The sequence below is a fragment of the Thermobia domestica genome, chromosome 11 (assembly GCF_964235325.1).
Source record: "Thermobia domestica chromosome 11, izTheDome1.hap1.1, whole genome shotgun sequence".
NCBI classification, from domain to species: Eukaryota; Metazoa; Arthropoda; class Insecta; order Zygentoma; family Lepismatidae; genus Thermobia; species Thermobia domestica.
In genome coordinates this window covers 251,732,033-251,756,990 of record NC_137464.1, presented here as the reverse complement: position 1 = coordinate 251,756,990, position 24,958 = coordinate 251,732,033, and the positions used below count along the sequence as shown (strand labels likewise).

The window sequence follows — 24,958 nt, the reverse complement described above, 5'->3', positions numbered from 1 at the left end:
AATGATTTTTTTTTTTTTTTTTTTTTGCATAATTACCCACGATGATGCCTTTTAGGCTAAAAGAAACGGATGATTGGTGAAAACTGATGTTTATGAAATTAAACTTTTGTGCTCTCCCACCGGGAATCGAACTCGGGACCACACGCGCTAATCAGTAGATCAGCGGGGAAAACTTTGCACAAGTAGAATAAATTAGAATATGGTAGATTAGGGTAAAATAGAAAATATAATATATATATATATACTCCAGGCTAGGTTAGATAGTGTTTCTGTTTGTAATTAGCACATACAGGAGAAGACGTTATGATTGGTTTATATTGTTTTGATTCACTTTTCTCAATACTGCAATCTGTTTACATGACAGTTCATGTATTCAAATCAGTCATAATCAGAACATTGAATCGTGTCTTCTGTAAACTGTAATTGTTCCAAGACAAATTAAATCTTTTAGTTTACGTTCCACAGTTATGACGTGCAGACTAAAGGAGACGATGATAATGAGAAATGAATGGAATGTTGGAATGAAGGTGATGGGACGAAACGAGACAACCCCGAGAAAACTCATGCACACGTTGTTTGTCCTCTACAAAGCTCACTTGGCGCGAACTGGGATCGAACCAGGGACCCCATGCAAAAGAAATTAACGCCCTACCAGTTAGCCACTGCGACCTCCTAGTTGTTCAAGACAATTGCCTGAAGTTGGTTGTTTGTTCCGAGATTATGGGTCAAAAATAAACAAATAAATAAAACATGAGGTATCCACAAACTGGTATAATATTGGGAGTTAGATTATACCTATTTTTCTTGCTAATAAAACATAAACTGTTATTAGTATCACAGCTCCTTTACTAGGATTCATGTTATTAAGTTTATCATATATTCACAAGAACAAGGAAATATACTTACTCGTAAAGCTGTATCACTGACTAATCTAGTAATATAGATGATCAGGATCATAATAATACCCTCACTCCGATTATTTCTTCTTTCTTTTTAACCTAAACTGAGGTTTTACATCTTCAGGTCCAGACGTAGGTTTCAGTCACCTATATCACTGAATTTTGTTAATAAGTAATTTGTAATATAGAAATTGTAATGTAAAAATTTATGAGAATGATGATTAAATGTGGTGATCTTTTTTCTTTATTTATTTATTTAGACGAAAATCATATTCACGAAGAAATTAAATGTCGACTAAAAGCAGGGAATTCGTGTTACTACTCGGTTCAAAATCTCTTGTCATCGCGAATTCTGTCGAGGAATTTGAAGCTTAAAATATATAAAACGATAATCATGCCTGTTGTTCTGTATGGTTGCGAAACATGGTCGCTTACTCTGAGGGAAGAACATAGACTGAAAGTGTTTGAGAACAGGATCCTGAGAAGAATATTCGGACCCAAGAGGAACGAGAATGGGGAATGGCGGAAGCTTCATAACGAGGAACTACATAGTTTATACGGTTTACCCAACATTGTTAGGGTCGTCAAGTCTAGGAGGCTTAGGTGGGCAGGTCATGTAGCTAGAATGGAAGAGAGTAGAAACGCTTTCAAAGTCTTGACTGGTAGACCCATAGGAAAACGACCACTAGGAAGACCTAGGCGCAGATGGGAGGATAATATTAAGATGGATCTCGCAGAGATAGGAATACAAAGTAGAAACTGGATGCAATTAGCTAAGGATAAAAGTCAGTAGAGAGCTTTTGTGAACGCGGCACTGAACCTCCGGGTTCCATAGGCCATAGAGTTAGTTAGTTAGTTATTTAAAACCATTGGTTCTTAGGTAGCCATACTTTTGTAAAATTTACAGAAGAAATATCGCATGTCATTTCAAAAGAGGAATATATAAGCTATCAAAATATATAATTCCTAATAAAGTTAAAAAGGCATACCGTAGATGCGGGCTACTTGGACCCAATTTTGCAACAAATTCGTTCTTTTGGCCTATTTTCATCCACGAAAACTCGAAAGTTAATGTCATAACCCATTGGCCTTAACAAATTCATAAAATATTATTCACTTAGTATTTCAAGTACGTTTACAGTGGAATATTAAAATATGGTGATGGGTCATTTTGACCCATCCGGTCCTTCTAGTGTTAATCTTCTTTCTATGGTGGAACGACTTATCTTGAAGTGAGCTTCTGTTTCTTTTCGCGACATTTTCCCCGACTGAATTGCTGGTAAACATTCTTCAAGCTGTTATGAAAAATCAGCATATTTTCGACCTGTAGGCAATCTTTTATATTGATGTATGATCTGTCAGGAAAGTAAATGTACACCTATTTTTCGAGTCTGGCATTCCTGCGCTCCATCCGTGGAGAGTATGAGAATTAAATCAATCAAATGTTTACTGAGGGGCAAAAAGAAAAGCTTAATCTGAATAAGACATTGCAGAGGGGCACAAGCTGTGAATACGGATAGTGCATTGTGTAAATAAAGGACGACACCGAAAGAGAAAGCCAGAAACAGCTGTTAAACTTACAAAAAAAGAGTAAAAATTGTCGAAGTGGGAACATAAAACACAAACACAACAAATACGCCGACAACTAAACGGCCACCATGCCATGATCTTGGTGTAGTGGTTAGGGTGCTGGCTTACAAATGCAAAGGACGCAAGTTCGAATCCTCGCCAAGGACATTTTTAAATTTTTTTTAATAATACATACAACTCATGAGAGATGGTAAAAGAGGTCGTATTTAGTTTTTCGTAGCAATTATTATTGGTAATGTTTAGTACTGATAATACTTTTTGTCTTTGCGTATTGCTTTTGTTCTTGTCTTCATTTCCAAAGAGAAGAATATTCGAACAAATGCCACCAAAATTCCTCATATTTTAAATGTAAACGCCATTTGCAATTAGTAAAGAATAAAAATTGAACGTTCCGAAGTAGCTGCAAAAAGTAAAAGGAAAAACATGGAAGTCGACCATACTCATGGTTACTAAAAATACAATTTCTACATGCATTACACCTCCCGACCACGTTTCTACGTTAGCAAGTAAGAGGCTTGTGTTTAGGTTAGGCTCGTCAATACGTTTTGCAAAGGGGCCCGGTTTAGCTCTGACGCACCACAGGTGCGAGAAGGGAGAAAAACACTTTTTCTCTCTCCCTCTGTGTGTCTATTTATCTATCTATTTGTATATATATAACGCTATTTGTGAATGCCATAACCACCCTAATTTTCAGCGGATTGAGACGAAACTTGGCACAAACATTAATTGTTGAAAGATCTTGATGAGTTCGTTAACCAGAATAATCAGATGAAAATGTTCAAAATGGTGGCCCTTCAAACTCTTAAAAAGTTCCAAGGGAACCAAATTTCGCCCATAAATAGGTATTCAGAAAGTTTGAATAAATTTTCCTCTTTTACTGAAATATTTGTGTGCAGAAACTTATTGAAATATTGGACCCGATTAATCGCCTAAAGAAGGTTTACGCCCTTTCGCTACGGTCAGGTTTTTTTTTTTTTTTTTTTTTTTGCAGGAGGGGGTTATTTTCCTATTGGAACAAGATGATTGTTAGTGATGATATGAAATTACACATTGAAAGTGAAGTAACTTGTGTAACGTGTTATTTGAAAGAATAATATAATAAATGTGCATTCCTCTAACACAGAGAACTGTAAATTATGTATTTCGAGTTCGGGAGCCTGAAGGGCGAGGAGTATTATTTGATTTGCTTTTTAGTAACACATTGCATTGCAAATAAAGGTAGGCAACATTAGTGGTAAGTAAAACAAAAACAATAATAATAATAATAATAATAATAATAATAATAATAATAATAATAATAATAATAATAATAATAATAATAATAATAATAATAATAGGTGTTGTTTGTGGCAAGGCAATATCTTCCTCAATTCTTCTTCAAACGTAATGATTGTAACGCCATATCTCACTTACAAACAAAATATTAGCAATTTATATCGAGAGAACGGGAAACTGTAGAGCGATGGGACCAACGTTGGACAGTATGCACTCATAGTACTCAGAAAAGTAAGCGATTTCAATGCAAAATGAACGAAGAGTCATTGTCATGGGTACTCATGGGGCCACGGCAGAGACCTCTTTAGGCAAAATGTCGATAGCTTATATCGAAAAAATAGGAGGTGATACTGGGATGGGACCAATGTTGGACACCGTGGACCCATAAGGCGCATTGAAAAAATTAGGGAGGCGGACGCCAGCCAGCCTTACTTATTTCCACATAATAATATAAAATTATATTGTCGAAATACAGACACGAGTTAACTACTAATATTTCATATTATTATTATTATTATTATTATTATTATTATCATCTACAGCGTCTTTTCATTACATGAGCATGTTTGACATGAAACCAAGGAGAAAATCCATCCTGTAGCGAAAAGAAACAATACTTTCTCTCAAATGGATAAAATATCAAGCCGAGATTGATTCGAACTCGCATGGACGGCGCGAAAAGCCAGTGCTTTGTCCACTATTTTTTTAACTGACTCACTGAACGTGTTTCAGTAACTTACTTATTGCTAATTTTACTTGCTTCACTCGTTTAACTTGCTTTTTCTAATAACTTATAACAACAGGGACACGAACACAGAAACATCGAGAACAGTTAAAAATGATAGATGCTCTTCCGCCGAGAATCGAACCGGAGACTCCATACACCGAAGGCTCACGTGCTAGCCTCTAGACCAGCGACGATGGCAACGCTCACTTTCTGTGTCGTTAGGGATTACGACCACTGTATTGCCAGCTATCACTTCTGTGGGTTGTATACTATGATCACATGGTTCTTCTTTGCTGGAAGAGTAAAACCTACATTATATGTAATACATGAGGTATTTAGACCTACATGCTCTTCATATAATGTAATAAAAGGGTCATGGTGTCGGATTTTAATACATGACGTATTGCAGTATACAACATGCTTTGCATTACTTGTTTGTTTGTAGACAGCTACTAGCTTATTGTTCTGAAAAGTTGTGTATAAACTAGGGATAGCCTGTTCCGGAATTATTAGTTTTCGGACTCCAGAAAGTAAAGCCGGACAAATTCCGGAATTCGGAAAATTCCAATTTTGTAATAATTTCGGAATTCGGAAAAATCCGGAATTTAGAAATTTCTTATTTGGTTAACATTCCGGAATTCGGAAAATCCGGATTTTTTCGAAAGTCGGAGTTTTTCTCAATTCCGGAATTTTCTAAATTCCGGATTCTTTACGAGTTCCGAAATTCTTCTGAATTCCGGAGTATAACTGAATTCCATAATTTTGCGAAATCCGGAAAGTGTAAGTTCCGCTTCCGAAAAATGAATTTATTTTGGTTAATATGAATCGTGGCGGAAATAAGTCTTTGATCAGGTAATGGCGACTGCTTTGAAAGAAATGGGGAGTATGAGAATTCAATCTGTCATATTTGTAGTTTCGTGTGGAGAAAGAACGAACTTGTGAACGAGTGGTTTAAGAAAAACTCAAGTTATTAATATAAACTTTGCCGACTTCATAAAAGAAATACGAAAGACATTTTGAATCGAAAAATATAACATACAAGTTTGCAAGCGGAGACAAAGAAACCTAACGTAACCAGACTAAAGACGGATCGTTTACCGCGTAGCGATCGCGGTTCAGTGGTCAAGGTGCTTCTGCGAATGCACGTTGCAATTTTTTTTTCTTACTTTAGAATTTTTGATGGCGATTGATCAGCGATAACATACGTTTTATTATATTCAGATATTTGAATACTTGGATGTTTCAATACTTGAACTATCAAATCTTCAGGAATAATAATAGTAATAATAATTATTATTATTATCTCGTAGAAGATTAAAAGCTAGAAGCTAAATTATCGCTCAGGTCATACCATTACAAGGAGAAACGTGACATTTGGAAATAATATTTCGGTTTGGTTTAATGTTGCTCACGAGAAGAGGAGTTTCTCATTTCGTTTCTAAAACAAATAAAATAACATGAGAATTAACATTTTACATTCGAGACGGGTCAGGGCTAAATCAAAATTTTCGTCTCTCTTTGGAGATGAGAATCGAGACGAGACGAAAAGTATCGTAAACATTTCCCGTCTTGTCTCGATTCTCGAAATAGTGTATGTCCATTCTTTAAGTAACTATCGCTCTGTAGACTGAATCTCATAGGCTATTTCGTTACATTGTATTTCAGAGCTCATTGAATTATGCTCTGTGTAGGTATTTTTGTAGCAAAGCTTTTATATTTACCTCTGCATATTCTAAAAATTAGTTTATTATATGCCTTACTGTCGCGTGATATTCAGTTATATTTATTACAGTTATTCTCCTCAAAACATACTTTCTACATGAAACTTCAATAAAAGGTTCTAGTTTAAAATGTTGGTAGTTTCAGAGGTGTGTCTTGAAGGTACGGAACCCTTTCCCCGAAATCTCTACTTTTAAGTAAGTTTTGCCAAATTTCAGGGCAAGTTTAAAACTATTATTATTATTATTATTATTATTATTATTATTATTATTATTATTATTATTATTATTATTATTATTATTATTATTATTATTATTATTATTATTATATCAACTCCATGTATAATCTTTAAAAGATATACGGTTTGTATCTGAATAGTAAAAGCTAATTGACTGTCGATCTCGGTCGTCTGGAAGTCTTCAGGAGGCAAGGACATCGGTTACGTTCTGGGTTTGAGTTCCGAAGGGGCAAGTATTCGGGCTCGAGCAAAAAATTGTTAAAAGTTATAGGCTTCATCTAAACATATTCAAAACAGCTGGGACCGGGTTTGGGCTTCTAAACGGCTCGAGCGGCTCGGCTTACAGCTCATTCAATATCGAACCGAATCGAGAAGTGAGCCGAGCCAACAGCTCACCACACCGAGCCGATTTGAGCCATCGGTTTAGTTGAGCTGAGTCGAAACGTGCTGATGAACTAGTTTCAACTTAGCTGGCTCGAACCGGTTCACATGAGCCGAGTAGGTGACCCATCCCAACCGAGAAAGCTCGAGCCATCGGCTCAATTGAGCTGAGTCGATGGCTTGTTCCAACTAAGCCGGCTCGGGTCATCGGCTCATCCCAACCGAGCCGACTCGAGCTGTTCGCTCAGTTGATGCGAGCCGAGCCGGTTGATATCACTACCCGAGTTGGTCTTCTGCTTGGGCTCAAGAATTCGACCGTGCAGATCTCACCCTTGATTTTAAGAACTACAGTATATACTTATATTGGTGATTACGACATTTGAGGCTGTCTCGTAATAATAATAATAATAATAATAATAATAATAATAATAATAATAATAATAATAATAATAAACTCTTGTCTTCTCGTTATCTAGACGAGACGAGATACACTAAAATTGCCCCACGAGATGCACTAAAATTACGAGATGAGACGCACCTCTGTCGTGAGCAACACTAAAAGTATTCCACATTACTGCTTACATTTCTCATGGCTTTTGCTTTCCAGTCTGATCAGGCCAATATTTCAAAACGAGCTAAAACGAGCTGAACGGGCGAGAGAGCCATTATCAAACTCAACTCAACTCGAAACTCGACCTCGAAAACAGCGACTTGGCTCGGAACTCAATTCAAGAAAATTACCTTTGACTCGACTCAAATTGTACTCGAGTCGAATTGAATTTTGGCTCGACTTGTGCTCATCCCTATTCGTGTTTGTATTTTATGTTTCCACTTCAACAATGTCTACTCTTTTTTCTCCTTTTACCTGCTGTTTCTGGATTTCTCTTTCGGTGTCGTCCTTTATTTACACCGTGCACTATTCTTATTCCCAGCTTGTGACCCGCTTCAATGTCTTATTCAGTTTAGGCTTTTCTTCTTACATTGACTTCACATGTGATTGATTTAATTCTCACTTTCCGCGCACGACCGATGAAAATGTTTTATTATTATTATTATTATTATTATTATTATTATTATTATTATTATTATTATTATTATTATACTATTGAACTTGCACGGCGAAATTACTGTATAATACGATATCATTTCTGTAATTTTACTCCATTGTATGTTATTTAGTTTATTAATGGGCACTAAATTGTCTCCAGATCAACGAATAAATTAACTACGGCATGCACTTTGGTGGAAATATCATTACATGAACATGTTTGGAACGAACCAATAATCTTATTGTAATGATATTTCCACCAAAGTGCATGCCGTAGTTAATTTATTCGTTGATCTGGAGACAATTTAGTGCCCATTAATAAATTAAATAACATACAATGGAATAAAATTACTGAAATGATATCGTATTATACAGTAATTTCGCCGTGCAAGTTCAATAGTATAATAATAATAATAATAATAATAATAATAATAATAATAATAATAATAATAATAATAATAATAATAAAACATTTTCATCGGTCGTGCGCGGAAAGTGAGAATTAAATCAATCACATGTCAAGTCAATGTAAGGAGAAAAGCCTAAACTGAATAAGACATTGAAGCGGGTCACAAGCTGGGAATAACAATAGTGCATGGTGTTAATAAAGGACGACACCGACAGAGAAATCCAGAAACAATAGGTAAACGAAGAAAAAAAAGAGTAGAAATTGTTGAAGTGGAAACAAAATACAAATACAAATAGGGATGAGCAGGAGTCGAGCCAAAATTCGACTCGACTCGAGTTCAATCCGAGTCGAGTCAAAGGTATTTTTCTTGAGTTGAGTTCCAAGCCAAGGCGCTGTTTTCGAGGTCGAGTTTCGAGTTGAGTCGAGTTTTATAATGGCTCTCTCGCTCGTTCAGCTCGTTTTAACTCGTTTTGAAATAATGGCCTGATTAGACTGGAAACCGAAAGCCATGAGAAATGTAGGCAGTAATGTGGGATACTTTTAGTGTTGCTCACGGCAAGGGTGCGCTACCTCTCGTACTTTTGGTGCATCTCGTGGGGCAATTTTAGTGTATCTCGTCTCGTCTAGATAACGAGAAGACAAGAGTTTTTTTTTTTTATTATTATTACGAGACAGCCTCAAATGTCGTAATCACCAATATAAGTATATACTGTAGTTCTTAAAATTAAGGCTGAGACCTGCACGGTCGAATTCTTGAGCCCAAGCAGAAGACCAACTCGGGTAGTGATATCAACCGGCTCGGCTCGTATCAACTGAGCGAAGTTGTTGTATTACTATACATCTGCTTCCGCCCCTGTCAAATCTGGTCGATCTCGTTGACGCGACATATTTGCTTTTTTATACCCCTTTCTTCGTTTACTGAACAAAACAGTAACTATTCTGAAATATACTACTGCGCATGCCTCGTAGATAAATATTTATGATGCCAATAGTTTCCGTTTTGTCCAAGGAATGTTCTTTTTCTTATTCCCAGCATGACCCTTTTATTACATTATATGAAGAGCATGTAGGTCTAAATACCTCATGTATTACATATAATGTAGGTTTTACTCTTCCAGCAGAGAAGAAACATGTGATCATAGTATACAGCCCACAGAAGTGATAGTTGGCAAGACAGTGGTCGTAATCCCTAACGACACAGGGAAAGAGTGGTGCCCTTCCCGGTGGTCTAGTCGCTAGCACGTGCGCCTTTGGTGTATGGAGTTCCGGGTTCGATTCCCGGCGGGAGAGCATCTATGATTTTTAACTGTTCTCGATGTTTCTGTGTTCGTGTCCCTGTCGTTATAAGTTATTAGAAAAAGCAAGTTAAACGAGTGAAGCAAGTAAAATTAGCAATAAGTAAGTTACTGAAACACGTTCAGTGAGTCAGTTAAAAAAACAAAGTGGACAAAACACTGGCTTTTCGCGCCGTCCATGCGAGTTCGAATCAATCTCGGCTTGATTTTGTATCCATTTGAGAGAAAATATTGCTTCTTTACGCTACAGGTAGTCCACTCTTTTCGTATTTTTCGCTGTCGTTCACAGTTAAAGTAACTGACTATTATTCTTTCTACGAATGATGGATCTTCTCTTTGGCTTCATGTCAAACACGCACACGTAATGAAAAGACGCTGTCGATAATAATAATAATAATAATAATATGAAATATTAGTAGCTAACTCGTGTGTGTATTTCGACAACATAATTTTATATTATTATGTGGAAATAAGTAAGGCTGGCTGGCGCCCCCCCCCCCTATTTTTTTCGATGCGCTTTATGGATCCACGGTGTCCAAAGTTGGTCCCATCCTAGTATCACCTCTCGATATAAGTTATTGACACTTTGCCTAAAGAGGTCTCTGCCGTGGCCCCATGAGTACCCATGACAATGACTCTTCGTTCCTTTTGCATTGAAATCGCTTACTTTTCTGAGTACTATGAGTGCATACTGTCCAACGTTGCTCCCATCGCTCTACAGTTTCCCGTTCTCTCGATATAAATTGCTAATATTTTGTTTGTAAGTGAGATATGGCGTTACAATCATTACGTTTGAAGAAGAATTGATTAAGATATTACCTTGCCACAAACAACACCTATTATTATTATTATTATTATTATTATTATTATTATTATTATTATTATTATTATTATTATTATTATTATTATTGTTGTTGTTTTTGTTTTACTTACCACTAATGTTGCCTACCTTTATTTGCAATGCAATGTGTTACTAAAAAGCAAATCAAATAATACTCCTCGCCCTTCAGGCTCCCGAACTCGAAATACATAATTTACAGTTCTCTGTGTTAGAGGAATGCACATTTATTATATTATTCTTTCAAATAACACGTTTCACAAGTTACTTCACTTTCAATGTGTAATTTCATATCATCACTAACAATCATCTTGTTCCGATAGGAAAATAACCCCCTCCTGCAAAAAAAAAAAAAAAAAAAAAACTGACTGTAGCGAAAGGGCGTGATCCTTCTTTAGGCGATTAATCGGGTCCAATATTTCAATAAGTTTCTGCACACAAATATTTCAGTAAAAGAGGAAAATTTATTCAAACTTTCTGAATACCTATTTATGGGCGAAATTTGGTTCCCTTGGAACTTTTTAAGAGCTTGAAGGGCCACCATTTTGAACATTTTCATCTGATTATTCTGGTTAACGAACTCATCAAAATATTTCAACAATTAATGTTTGTGCCAAGTTTCGTCTCAATCCGCTGAAAATTAGGGTGGTTATGGCATTCACAAATAGCGTTATATATATACAAATAGATAGATAAATAGACACACAGAGGGAGAGAGAAAAAGTGTTTTTCTCCCTTCTCGCACCTGTGGTGCGTCAGAGCTAAACCGGGCCCCTTTGCAAAACGTATTGACCAGCCTAACCTAAACACAAACCTCTCACTTGCTAACGTAGAAACGTGGTCGGGAGGTGTAATGCATGTAGAAATTGTATTTTTAATAACCATGAGTATGGTCGACTTCCATGTTTTTCCTTTTACTTTTTGCAGCTACATCGGAGCGTTCAATTTTTATTCTTCACTAATTGCAAATGGCATTTCATTCAAAATATGAGGAATTTTGGTGGCATTTGTTAGGATATTCTTCTCTTTGGAAATGAAGAAAAGAATAAAAGCAATACGCAAAGACAAAAAGTATTATCAGTACTAAACATTACCAATAATAATTGCTACGAAAAACTAAATACGACCTCTTTTACCATCTCTCATGAGTTGTATGTATTGTTAACAAAAATTTTTAAAATGTCCTCCCTTAAGATTCGAACTGGCAACCTTTGTATTTGTAAGCCAGCACCTTAACCACTACACCAAGATCATGGCATGGTGATCCTTTAGTGCTCGGCGTATTTGTTGTGTTTGTGTTTTATGTTCCCACTTCGACAATTTTTACTCTTTTTTTGTAAGTTTAACAGCTGTTTCTGGCTTTCTCTTTCGGTGTCGTCCTTTATTTACACAATGCACTATTCGTATTCACAGCTTGTGCCCGTCTGCAATGTCTTATTCAGATTAAGCTTTTCTTTTTGCCCCTCAGTAAACATTTGATTGATTTAATTCTCATACTCTCCACGGATGGAGCGCAGGAATGCCAGACTCGAAAAATAGGTGTACATTTACTTTCCTGACAGATCATACCATTTTGTACCGGTATCCTTAAGGAAACAATGAAAAGTCCTTACTTGTGTGACACGTGACAACAGACCTTTATTTTTCATTGATAAAGATAACCAAAGGATGGGGTGGGATAAAGATAACAAAAGATGTGGGACAAAATATCCATGTTTTCCAGGTCATATGCACACACTTCATATACTGTATAATGCAATTACGCACACATCTTATTGTATATGAGAAAGTTTACCATGTCAGTTTCATTAACCTATATGTAACTACTTATGTGTTTACTTAGCATTGGTTCCACTTCCTTGCAAATAGTGTCCACACATAAAAGTTTGGCGCTCAATAAATACACTCTTTTCGTCAACGACCTTTCTCACCGCATATTTTCGAAATACACTGAACTCTAGCCATAAGGCATTGTGAACGGGGTTACGCTTGGCAACAATGTAGAAAACATGAATGACGTTTATAGCGCGATCACGAGTCATGACTACATATAGCACAAAGTAAAGACCAGATGCTGTCGGCCCTGGTAGCCGAGTGAGCTAGCGCAACATGCTAGTAAGGAAAGTCGTTGTTGGCGTGGGTTCAAATCCTTGTAGGGAGGTTTTCTTATTATTTTTAAAATTTTTTATAATACTTCTTTCGTTAAAATAAGATTAAAATAATATTCAAAAAGTGATTTAACGATTATCTTTTAAAATTTTGATTAAAATAAGATTGCCCTTGTACTTATACAGATCCATAATAATAATAATAATAATAATAATAATAATAATAATAATAATAATAATAATAATAGTAGTAGTAGTAGTAGGAATGGGTTAGATTGCAATTCAGCATTCATTTGTTTCCGTGCGATGTTGCCAAACCTAATGCCTTCTGGCTAGGGCTGAGTGTATTTCGAAAATATGCTTTCTCACCAATGCTGCTCAATCGTAGCCTACCACAGAACTAGTTTCAATGTGTGTAGGCCTGCATTATGAGCCCATCTAACGGATCTAACTCTGAACTCACTCATTATTGCATTTCATATGGGACTTTAAACGAGTTTTAGGTATGGGTCCAAGTAGCCCCTTAAGGGTTTAAGTAGCCCGCAATTACGGTAATTCAAGCACTGCGCTTAATAGCTCTATAAATCTAATAATCTATAAGAACACCATGATTAACTGAATTCGTATGTCAGTGCAGTATGTTAAGCCATGATCCGTAACGATAAAGCTGTCCGACACATAAAGCACAGTAGCGTCATTTCAGATTTGGCTTGGAAGGGGGGCAAGGCCCCTTGATATAAGTAAAATTTGGCGTTTTTCACTGACTTACTACTATTCTACTGATAAAATCTATATAAATCTCAAACTCAGGGGGGGCAAATGCCCTTCCCTGCCCCCCTAAATGACGCCCCTGATAAAGGATCTTGCGCATACTCATCGTCATAGACGTGTCTGCTTCCTTCGGACACACGGACCCATCACTTTACCCTGCCCTGTCTCGGTTAGATAACATTTGTGCTTTTTTTAATGTCCACTTAGCACAGATTGGTTCGTATTTTTTAGACTCTCGTTTATATGGCATATATAATTTACGGGACGTATGCCATAACGGTTAAGCCATTCTAAAGCAAATACAGCCACTTAAGTAATTAAATAAATTCATATTAATAAACGCACGAAGAATATAGAAGGTAGATTGTATCACTGATTTAAATAAAAGATTATTTATTTGCATATTGTTTTCCCGTAAAGCATTTTTATAAGACGTCACCTTGAATTTTTAAGCCGATTCTTTTCTAGTTGCATTGCAAATATCTTCAATCCGTACAAATAATTACAGGCAATGAAGAGAGAAAAGTAGCTGCAGCTGAGGAAACTTTCACTTATCATGCTGTTGTTCATAACCTGAGCTACAGTTCATAGGATTGTGTTGGAAAGTTGGGGGAAGGGGGAATCGGTGTCCCGTATTCTCATCGAAAAAATATGGCAGGCTTAGTGAATAAACACCAATGAATGGAACTCCTCCTCATAAAAATAATAATTTATAAGACTATTATTTCCTAAGAAAGAAATCATAATATGAATATCTAAACTGGGATACTACGAAACCATTAACGGTTATAAGTTATAAGGCACAGCGTTCTGTTTGGTACTACTTCTTTGTTTACTACCTCTTTCATAGGTGACTTCATCAGGTGCAAATTAGGTCGTAGGCTCCTACATCCTCTGTAACGAGTGCTCGAAATGAGTTGGATATTTCGGTATACTCTCACTTTTTTATTTCATTAATTTTAATACTGGCACTTCTCGAACCAAATATTCTAAACCATCATAGTAATAGTGTTCATTTAAAATTCCGTCATAAAACAACCAATATCGTATTTTCATCGAGTTTAGAAAAGAGAAAGAAATTTTCTACTCCTTGTGGTGATGGTTGGTTGATGGTAGTTTAACTTGCTATGGATAAAGAGCCCAAAAGTAAAATATCAATCGAAATATATTTCATTGTTGTATTGAAGTGGAACGTTTTATTTTGGTGTGTGTGTTTTTTTTAACACTTTTGGTCGATTAGTGAAAGAGATAAAGAGCAAAGGGTGCTCTTGTTTGTTTTTTAAAATGTTAGGATACCTCAGATAGACTAGGATATCACAATTTTCCGGTAACCGTGGCCTGTGTGATGTGCCGTAAACTATAATTTTACGTCTACGCGATTGTCTACTGTAATCTATACGTAATCTACATTACACCTTTTCCCGTGTAGACTATGTAGACAACCACTATCAAATGTAAGGAAGAATTTCGTTGCTCGTTTGTTCATATTTCCTCATTCAGTTGTTTTGCTTCGGTGCAGCGAAAGATTAGGGAAACGACTAACATAAAAAGTAGAGGGAATTATCTAATCTGTATGTTTACTCTGCTCTGCACATACCACTTCCTTAGATTTTCCACTTCGAGCACTGCTTTGATAATGAAACTTACAAAACTAATTCTCACCTGTAGGCTTTCAGTCTTGAAGCTGCTGTATTTGCCATTTTTTTCTTGCATATTTTACAAAATGCATAATATTTTTCATTTTCCTTCATCAAGACGAAACTAAGTATTCGAAAGTTACTATTCGCTGGTCCAGGGATTTTATTTTGTACGCAATTTCGCAAGGTAACGACAAAATAAAGCTCCTTTATTGTCCACGACGCCATATTAAATTACGTGTTGTTGACATATCTACATAGTCTACGTTGTTGACACTGTCTACGCATAGTTGACACGTAAACGTAAACTGTCGTTTTTTACGCGTAGACGCCCTGTACACAACACTAGACATCTTTCTTATATTTATCAAATAACTAGGAGAAAGAAGTAGACCAATGTTCTTGTGGTGTATGAGGAAAAATCAGTGGAAGAAAATTAATTACAACGGTCTATGCTCTGGCGTAGAATTTTTCTAAAATAATCAATAAAACAATTAAGAACAGCGTAATAAAATGTAAACTATAATTAAAGTATATTACTCGTAAATTTTTGATCTCTTGCCGACTTATCTGTTATGTAAATGAAAAAGTTAGATACTTCATTATACATTTCAGTGATTAGAATTGAGTCTGGATTGAGTATAGCCTGCTCCCCCCAGTGATTTTTAACGAATCATAGTGATTCTAACGAGTTCATAATGAATCGGAGTCGCATGTTATAAAGATTTAAGATGTAAACTTTGCGGTAAAGAAGCTTCAGTATAAGTAGTGGTAGTAGTAGTAGTAGCGGTTTTAGTAGTAGTAGTAGTAGCTAGTAGCAATAGTAGTAGTAGTGGTAGCTAGTGCCAATAGTAGTAGTAGTAGTAGTAGTAGGAACGGGTTAGAAGCCCCGCAGGGGTTGGTTAGTTTCTGTTCTCGATATAAGTAGTAGTAGTAGCAGCAGCAACAACAACAGTAGTAGTAGTAGTAGTAGTAGTAGTAGTAGCAGTTCTAGTAGTAGTAGTGACTCTTCCAGTTTCGTGACAAAGAACTGGGGGAAGCGGTCTATACACAAGCCTTGAGTCTTATGTATACAGACGTGTTCAAATTATTGGACTCAACATTCAGATTCTGAATATTTTACTGTTCTTACAATATTATGTCAGAAAACGTGTTTGAACTTAGTCCAAATTACTGTTCTGTAACTGTTCTCATTTATTGTGGTCATGGCACATGCTTTTCAATATCAATAAAACAAATACGTACGTGGCATTCAAATATTAATACTATACAGTGTGATGTTTGGTTCTAATGTGCTTCCTCTTTAGCTTTTCCTTCATGAAGCTCCAGGGGTTTTCAATCGGGTTTATATCAGGACTATTGCCCGGCCACGGAAGAACACTAATTTCGTTGTTCTCGAAAAATTTTGTCACATTTTTTGCCCCGGTGGCATGGGGCTCCATCATGCATAAATATGAAGTATACGTCATCAAACCAGACTGTAGTCTGGGGAAGCAGTTCTTCTTAAAGAACGCACGAAGACACATGATTCATCACTGAAACACTTATTCTCCAATCATCAGCAGTCTAATGTTCTAGGCCTCGTGCCCATTCGAGGCGCTTCTTTGCCATGATAGGAGTAATTTTTGCTTTCTTTCTTGGTCTGAGTGCTTTTATACCCTCAGCACAGAGAATCTTCTTCTGTTGTCGACATTCTTGTAGAAACCCTATCTGGTTTCACAGGAAAGAAAGAATAAAAGCATATCTCAATATGATTTATTCGGAGATAGTTTTTGGCTGTACACTTTCCATCCCCCGATAATTCATGGATAGAATAAATCATGGGCCCCACACGGGAATAGTTGGAGTTTTGAACAATTTTCCGGGGGACATAAGACGTAAGTTCTGAACCGCCTCATCTAAAATTAGGTTGCAATGCTGCAAAAATCTTGTAGCTATCATTTAAAAAAATCTTGCATTTCCATCTTTCTGTTTACTATTTACACATTAAACTTTCTGAAAGCAAGGAAAATATCTCCACTCATGCGCACTGCATTCTAGTGGACAAATAGTAACCCTCCTGATTAAAAACATGTATTTTGGCTTCCCCTACCTGTCCAAAAGAATCCGTCGTTTCGAAAACGGCGAAACTTTTTTTTCTTTATGTTGGTGGGAGAATGATAGCAGGTAGCAAGCAAGACGAGCCAGAAAGTTACACATGGTTTAACTCCTTGCAAGATGAACAAAAAAGTTGCATGTCCCTTTCAAGATTATGTTTACATGGAGAAATGTTGTAAGATTGCATTTTTTTTTTTTTTTTTTAATGACAAAGCTACAAGATATTTGCTGCATGGCAATCTAGCTTAAACTGAGACGTCTGGGAGCCCTAGACATATGTCAATCTATAAACCATATCAAGTTGATCTAAGCGTAAAATCTCATGCGTCGTTTTTGAGGAAAACGTTAAAAATGAATTTTTATGGCACTTAGAAGTATGTGTTCATTGTCGGTAAATAATTAGCCTTTATTTTGTTGGGATAAATTATTTATTTATTGTTTGTATGAAAAAATTGAAGTGTCAATTGACAGATTCTATATATTGTTGCCTTCTAGGGGTGATATACATGGTTCTAACAATTACACATATATTATTAGCCTATTTGTAATTGCAAATTGAATAATATTCTGTACATAATATTATTGTAAAATGTTTATTTCATCAAAGATATGAAGTAACATTTTCTTACAGTAATCACAAATGATTTCTTACAACAGCTAAAATAATATGCATCTGATTGAATATTTTTTCTTTTAATTCCGCTAAATATACTTGTTCGGAAACTTACGAAATAATTTACAAATGATATTTAATTTCTTGTATTAATTTCTTTTCCTAACACAACGTAAAGGAATGAAAATATATCCCAATACTGTTTCTACATCCACTCAGCACATTCACACGTGCATTCATACTCTTATACACAATGAAATGTAATAACATGACGTTTATTGTAAGATATAAGCTATGATACGCATAAAGTGCAGTCAAAGCTACTCGTTTTCCTTTATTCAGTGTTGTTTCTCGAAGGCAGAAAATTTCTTCTACTTGTATGTTCATTGACTTACGTAATAAACAATGGAACTAGCTCATTTTGTAGCTTTTTGTTTAGAAACGTTAATAATTCTGTTTTTTTTTTTTTTTTTTCAATAAATATTGCGTGTATGCGTTGTATGATCGGGATGTTATAGTTAAGTCTAACCTAGAAAAAGCTACTTTTATTTGTCTTTAACATTATCTTGCTGTTATAATATTGGAGAATAGCAATTTTCAACTTTCAAAACAACTAATATGAAAAGAAGTAATTTAATATGCTTCGAAGTAACTTTTTAAAAAAATCAACTATTTAGCTGATTTATCCGTATTAATCATTATCTTATGTTGTAACGACTTCCTGTCCGTATACGTGATCTTCTGCATGAGTGTTGTTAACTGAAACAAGTTAGGAATTCAAATCCAGCCTATGCCTTCCCGACACATCTTCGCCTATTGCTGTGTTTCGTTCTGGACTTTTAAAATGGAATCCTTCAATAAAATTTGTTATGAACTAATTTGTATGTAAAGAAGAAGGAATATATGTTATCAAATCAACCACAATCTCACTTATAGTATCTTGAACAAGTGCAGTGCATACGTTCCGCGTATGCGATTTCCTGTCAGTAACTTCGGGATGAGTTGGCCAATTTCAATGGGTTTATGGTAAGTCACAGAGAAACTTCCTGTCATTAATTTCGGAATGGATTGGCCAATTTCAATGTTTTTATGCTATCATGTAGAATTACCTCTGAGGGAAGAACGTAGACTGAAAGTATTTGAGAACAAGATTCAGAGACGACTATTCAGACCCAGAGAACTGGGAATGGGAAATGGCGGAAACTTCATAATGAGGAACTACATAATTTATATGCTTTACCAAATAGGAGACCCAGATGGGTAAGTCATGTAGCCAAAATGGAAGTAAGTAAGAACACTTTCAAAGTCTTAACTGGAAGACCAATCGGAAAACGACCATTAGGAAGACCTAGGCGCAGATGGAAGTTCAATATTATGATGGATCTATCAGAAATACGAATACAAAGTAGAAACTGGATCCAGTTGGCTAAGCATAGAAGTCAGTGGAGAGCTTTTATGAACGCTGCATTTAGCCTCCGGGTTTCATAGGGCATAAAGTTAGTTAGTTCATGTAAAATTACATTTTTTGTACGTCAAGAAACTTGTACTGAAACCGGTCAATACATTCCGAAGTTAATTGCAAAAAAATATGTAGGGTTTATAGTGTAACGTAGGCATATTTGCTGGCGATTCTACGTACAGGTACCTAAATTTTCTAGAGGTACTACATACTGAAAGTATCCTACTGCGAGTTCCTTACTCATGTATTAACGTTTTTGTAATTAAGTGTTAATCCAAGTATAAAACGTACAAGAGAACAATCTAGACATGAAGATATATATAAAATTTTGTCATAACTTTAACATTATTGTTATGCTCATATTATATTATCATGAAAAATGTTGATATATATAAAATTTTGTCATAACTTTAACATTATTGTTATGCTCATATTATATTATCATGAAAAATGTTTAATGTAATATTATTTAGCCTAACAGAAAAAAAAGTTAATAAAATTAAAAGAAATAAACTTTATTATTATCTTGGAATTTTGTGGCCGAGGTGAGGTAACTTCCCCGTTTTTACTTTTGAATGACAACAAGAGCAAAGGAAACTTGAGAAAGACGGCGAAAGAGGCTATAGTTGATGGACAGTATTCCTACGCCAAGACGATGAAAGCTAGCTGAAAACCGTGTGCATGTTGATAACCGTTAATTAAATAGTTGTTGGACTGCAAGCATTATCGTAGTTGTAATCATCTTAGTCATCTGATTCATTACATTTGTGTTATGGCTGTAAATAGAATGCCAAAACCCAGTGGCGTAACTAAAGACTCCCCCCCCCCCCCGCAGACAGCGTGGAATAGAGCCCCTTCTGTACATCTCATTTCACAATTTGGGGGGCCCCTAATGACTTGGGCGCCGGGAGTTATTTTTACGCCCCTGCCAAAACCTTTTAAGAAACAAACAGGTTTAAATCCAAGAACAAATATTTCTTTCTGAGGCCATCTTAAATGGATCTTGTATCCCAGAATCGTGGTTAGTGTATAGTTGAGTTAGTGTTGTGTTATATAAATCTTGTATCGTTTTTATGTGTTGAATAATTTACTTATATCGCATCACGGTGTGTTACTAAATGGAGGTGATTTAGAAGAAATTTCTATTAATTTTAGCCTCGTGTTGTGTTAGGCTTAAGGACGTATACGAGCAGTGTGCGAATTGAAAAATTTTCCCAGGGGGGGATGAATTTCACCCATATGCGCACCCAGTCCTCCCCCCATATATATATATATATATATATATATATATATATATATACACTACAAGTACAAAACAGTTGAGATGTGAGATCTTTCATAAATTTTCACTCAAGTAATATTTAGGTTAGCTACGCAAAGTAGACCTACTTATCTTTATGTCCACTTAAAAATACTCCAGAGGGGGAAAAAGTTATCCCTGCCAGGGATAAACTTTTTCTTCTCCAGGGTGGGAAAGATTTTTGTCAGGGGGGGAAATCCCTGGCATCCCCCCGCCAATTCGCACCCTGTATACGAGTATCCTCGCAAAGCAACACATACTATAATTTGGAATTATGTTTTTTCTAAGATTAGTTGCTTACTCCATACCTCAGTACTGCAAATTGTACTTGTTGGTTTGTTTAGACTTAGATGTTTTGGCGCACAATCCTATAACTTGAATCAGATCATCTTCAAGATGACTGCGACTATGATGATGTTTGCAGTATAACTATACTAAACTCATGATTATTACTCGCAGAATAAGTTGCTACGTCAACCGCGGAAAGTCCGCAAACTGGCCGAGAAGTGACAAGAAAATGCTTTTGAACAAAATTTACACTTAGAGCGGCATACACACACAATTATGATTTAATGTTGAGTTTTGGTTTATTTTTTCACAAAAAAAAGTTCAACTATTTTGGTTATTTCATATTGTTAAAACACGTTTTCTGTATTTGTGATTAAAGTTTGTTTTAAGAATACTTTTATCAAAAAGGTTTTCAAACAACATTTTCTTCTAATGCCGTAATTTGTCGTCGGGAAAGAAGGAAAGGAAGACCGTGGATAATTGAGAGTTTTCTGTACTATTTACTTGGTTAGCAGCTATTAACACTTTCAAAGGTGGCAAAATGGGTGTGGTCACTCATTTGTTTTTGATATTTAAGAAACTAAAGAATTATCTCACGTAGATCCTAGCTCTTAGATCACTTGACTCATATGTTAAATTGTAATTGTGAAGTAATAGTATTAAGTTTGATTCTTGTAGTTTTCTATATTGTCAATGTCCTTTGTTTGTGGTTAGAAAATAAATGATGTTATGAACACTAAGTGATGCTTCTTAACACTACTACGACGACGAAAATATGATTCGAAACATGAACTGGATGAAAAAAAAAGAGAACTTAATATTTCTCATCTTTTGTATTGTGTATATTTTTATTCCTTATTACTCTCACTGGCCAAGACAAGGAAGGCCAGCACTGTATCCAGAAGATAGGCTGCTCCACTCAGAATACAGAGGCTTCCCAATGCAAGACCTGCTTCTCTGCCAGTGTCCGTCCTTTCGTAGTGGTGTTCGTCCTTGTAGCCATGCCAATAGTGGAGGGCCACACCGCCAACAGCGATGAACAGGAAGGTTCCCACAAAATTCATTACCACTTCCTACAACAGATACACACAAGAAAAAAATACGTTAAAAATACTTCTTTAAAGAAAATCAATATTTTTACAAAGATAATACTGTAGCAGCACACTTGGTTGACTTTGTGTAGGCTAATGGTCAGCGTCGTTGGAAATTGGAATTTTCAATCAAGAAATAATGTTGAAAAAAAAAAAAGTTTGCCGAACGGAGTTACGTTGGCAGATCAACAATTTGCTGTCAATTTTCTAATAATTTCAACCTCTCACTCCCAAACGCAAATTTACTTTTTTCGTAGGGTTTCCGTTGGCAAATGTAATGTTTATACATTTTTGAAAAGAAGAAAGTAAGAATCATACTTTTGATTTGAGCAAACCAACAAAAGTTCAAAAGTTTGCTTTTTTTTTTTTTTTTTTTTTTACTCGATTAGAGAACCTGGATGATCTTTCAAGTCGGAAATCGTATCAATCGATAAACTCAGTTTTCTTAAATAAGAGTCAAAACAACCGCGTTGCCCACTAAGTAGGGAAAATTGCTAGGCACAGAATTTTATTAGCGCGGTTCGTAAGTAAGAAGGATTTGCTAAGGACTTTGAACACTTAAGTCCTTCAGGTGAAACAAAAAGAGGGGACGTATTGTGACTGTTTTATAAACAGGAGGCAAGTTAATGAATCTATCGTTTGATTGATATATCAGAACGCCAGCTAGGCCGAAAAGCTTTTGTCTCAACTTCTTAAAGTACACACTTCCAGATTCTTAATGAAACAATGCCCATTGTTTTCTTTTATATTGACATAATTTGTGCAGTTCGTCGCCAACTGATGTGGAACTAATCTGACCGGAGAAGACTCTTAAAGGAAAATTAAATACTATTGTCTGAACTGCTGTACAGCAGGTATATTTGTTAAAGGCACAGTATCAGTGACGAATGTAGAAATTCGTTGAGGGGGGTCAGGCTTCCAATTTCATAAAAATTCAAGTATTTGTTTACATATCTTAGTATGTTATGTTTATATAATATTTTACTCAAGGGGGGTTAAAACATCAAACTCCTTTCGTACCAAGGTGACCAGACGTCCCGTTTTAGCCGGGACAGTCCCTTTTTTGGAACCGTTGTCCCGGTTTTTTCTGATTCTCAAACGGGACGCCTAAATGTCCCGTTTTTAAGCAAAAATGACCCAAGTGTCCCATAATTATTATTCTAAATATAAATAGTCAATGCAAATTCTACACTCTTCCATACCAACACTCATTGGGAAGGTTCAACCGTGTCTGGAACTTCTGAATGTTCAAGTGGGAATTGAGTGTTCTGTGGTTCAAGTAGGAATTGAGTGGGAATTCTGAGTGTTCAAGTAGTTAAAAGTATTGTTGTGTAGTACTTAAGTTAGAAACGCTGTGTTATCACTTTTACCTGTATATTTTGTAAATTAAAAACACTACTCAGTCCCAAAATGCAATTTGAAAGTCAGATATTTAGCCCCCCGTCTTCGATTCGTATGCGTCCCGTTTTTGCAAGTAAAAATTCTGGTCACCTTGTTTCGTACGCCACTGTACAGTGTGATACGCTTTCTAGATTCTCAAATAACGCTATGCTTAAGTAGAATATAAGAACTCGGTTTGTCTATAGGCATAAGCGGAAACAGTAAGAAGTAAAGAATTAATGGTTCCTTAGTAATGCATTTAGAATCTCCTTAATAAACTCCATCTCAGCGTCTTTACTCTTCTATCGAGACCGTAAGTAGTACATGTTTCAATATTGCATCCGCATAAATGAAAAATGTTAATATTGTTAAATGATGTGTGTTGAACATATTTTTTAATTTTTTTTAGCCTATTAATTTATATAAAGGAATTATTTTTACTGATTTCTTTTAAATTAACTGGAAATTTAATGATTTAATTTCATTGATGTGTTCTCCAAATCTATTTAAATATCCTTAAATTCCGTGCAAACTAAATTTGGTTATATACTGTATATTTTAAGATTTAATAATAAAATTTAAAAGATATTCGATTTATATATACTAGAAAGGACCAAAACTACGGTTACAAGGCCAATATATCGGGAGTTTCGTCTGTTATAGAGGAACGAGGAGTGTATGGTAGTGTTAATACATCGAGTTTCAGCCACCCGCTAGTTATAGATAAACACAAATGGTAACTCGTTTGCAAAAGTGTTGTCGCGAAGAAGCCCGCTCAGTTATTCGATTTCTGTGAGCGAAACACGTAACCGCTGTGAGACCTTGACACGATTGCGCGAAGCAATCAGGAGAAAACAGCCAGGACTTCACATCGAGAGCGTCATCTTTCCTTTACGACAATGCGCGCACGCATACACCAAAAAAAAAAAAAAAAAAAAAAAAAAAGACCACCACGGTGTTGAAGCACTTTCGCTAGGACATCATCGACCACCCTCGCCACAGCCCGAATCTCGCTCCAAGCGACTTTCACACTGGAAGAAGCACTTAAGGTTGGTTTAAAGGGACAAATTTTGCCGATAGATGGCACTACAATCTTCGTATCTCTCCCATGTATTTTTTATCTTTCACGAAAATTCACAATTTCTCTTACAAATTTCAACCTACAGACTTCAAATTTTTAGAAAAGAAACTTCATAATCTATCGAAGGGTATATAGTCCGTGCCGATGTTTTATTTAGAATTTTCTTCATTGTTGAAATGACTTGATTGTTGAAATGGATATCCAAACCTTTAACAATCGAACTGTTTCAACAATGAAGAAAATTCTAAATAAAACATCGGCACGGACTATATACCCTTCGATAGATTATGAAGTTCCTTCTCTAAAAATTTGAAGTCTCTAGGTTGAAATGTGTAAAAGAAATTGTAAATTTTCGTGAAAGGTAAAGAATACATGGGAGAGATACGAAAACTGTAGTGACATCTATTGGCAAAACTTGTCCCTTTACACTAACCTTAAGAGGCCGTCACTTCGGTTCAGACGAGGGGGTGAAACACTTCGTGATAACGTGGCTGAACGCGTAAGAACAAGATTTTTTTCCAGAAGGGAATCTTCAAACTCATCCCATGATGTGACAAGTGTTTCAACCGATATGGAGACTATCCAAAAATAACCTAATGTATGTCCTCTCTGCTGGCTGTATTGGTTGTATGAAATAATATATAGCTACAATTTGTACTTTGTAACCTCACTTTCTGATCATCCCTCGTTTAATTCAAATTCATTCTGAGAAAG

The 24,958-nt window shown here is 35.8% G+C and overlaps 3 protein-coding genes across 4 annotated transcripts in view; 1 reads left to right on the top strand and 2 right to left on the bottom strand.

Annotated features, from left to right (window-relative positions):
• LOC145664928 (uncharacterized) overlaps positions 1 to 1,011 on the bottom strand; it is a 28,366-nt gene extending 27,355 nt beyond the window's left edge. The window contains exon 1 of the mRNA XM_081732034.1: positions 907 to 1,011. The gene's annotated coding sequence lies outside the window, so the exon portion shown is untranslated. The remainder of the gene's footprint in view (positions 1 to 906) is intronic.
• Positions 1 to 24,958, top strand: part of Adsl (adenylosuccinate lyase) — a 647,432-nt gene that overhangs the window by 526,713 nt on the left and 95,761 nt on the right. The gene's annotated exons all lie outside the window — the stretch shown is intronic.
• Ssk (smooth septate junction protein snakeskin) overlaps positions 17,495 to 24,958 on the bottom strand; it is a 28,201-nt gene continuing 20,737 nt past the window's right edge. Inside the window, exon 3 of the mRNA XM_081732031.1 lies at positions 17,495 to 21,765. Within this exon, the coding sequence (XP_081588157.1) occupies positions 21,541 to 21,765 (225 nt within the window). The 3' untranslated portion in view covers positions 17,495 to 21,540. The remainder of the gene's footprint in view (positions 21,766 to 24,958) is intronic.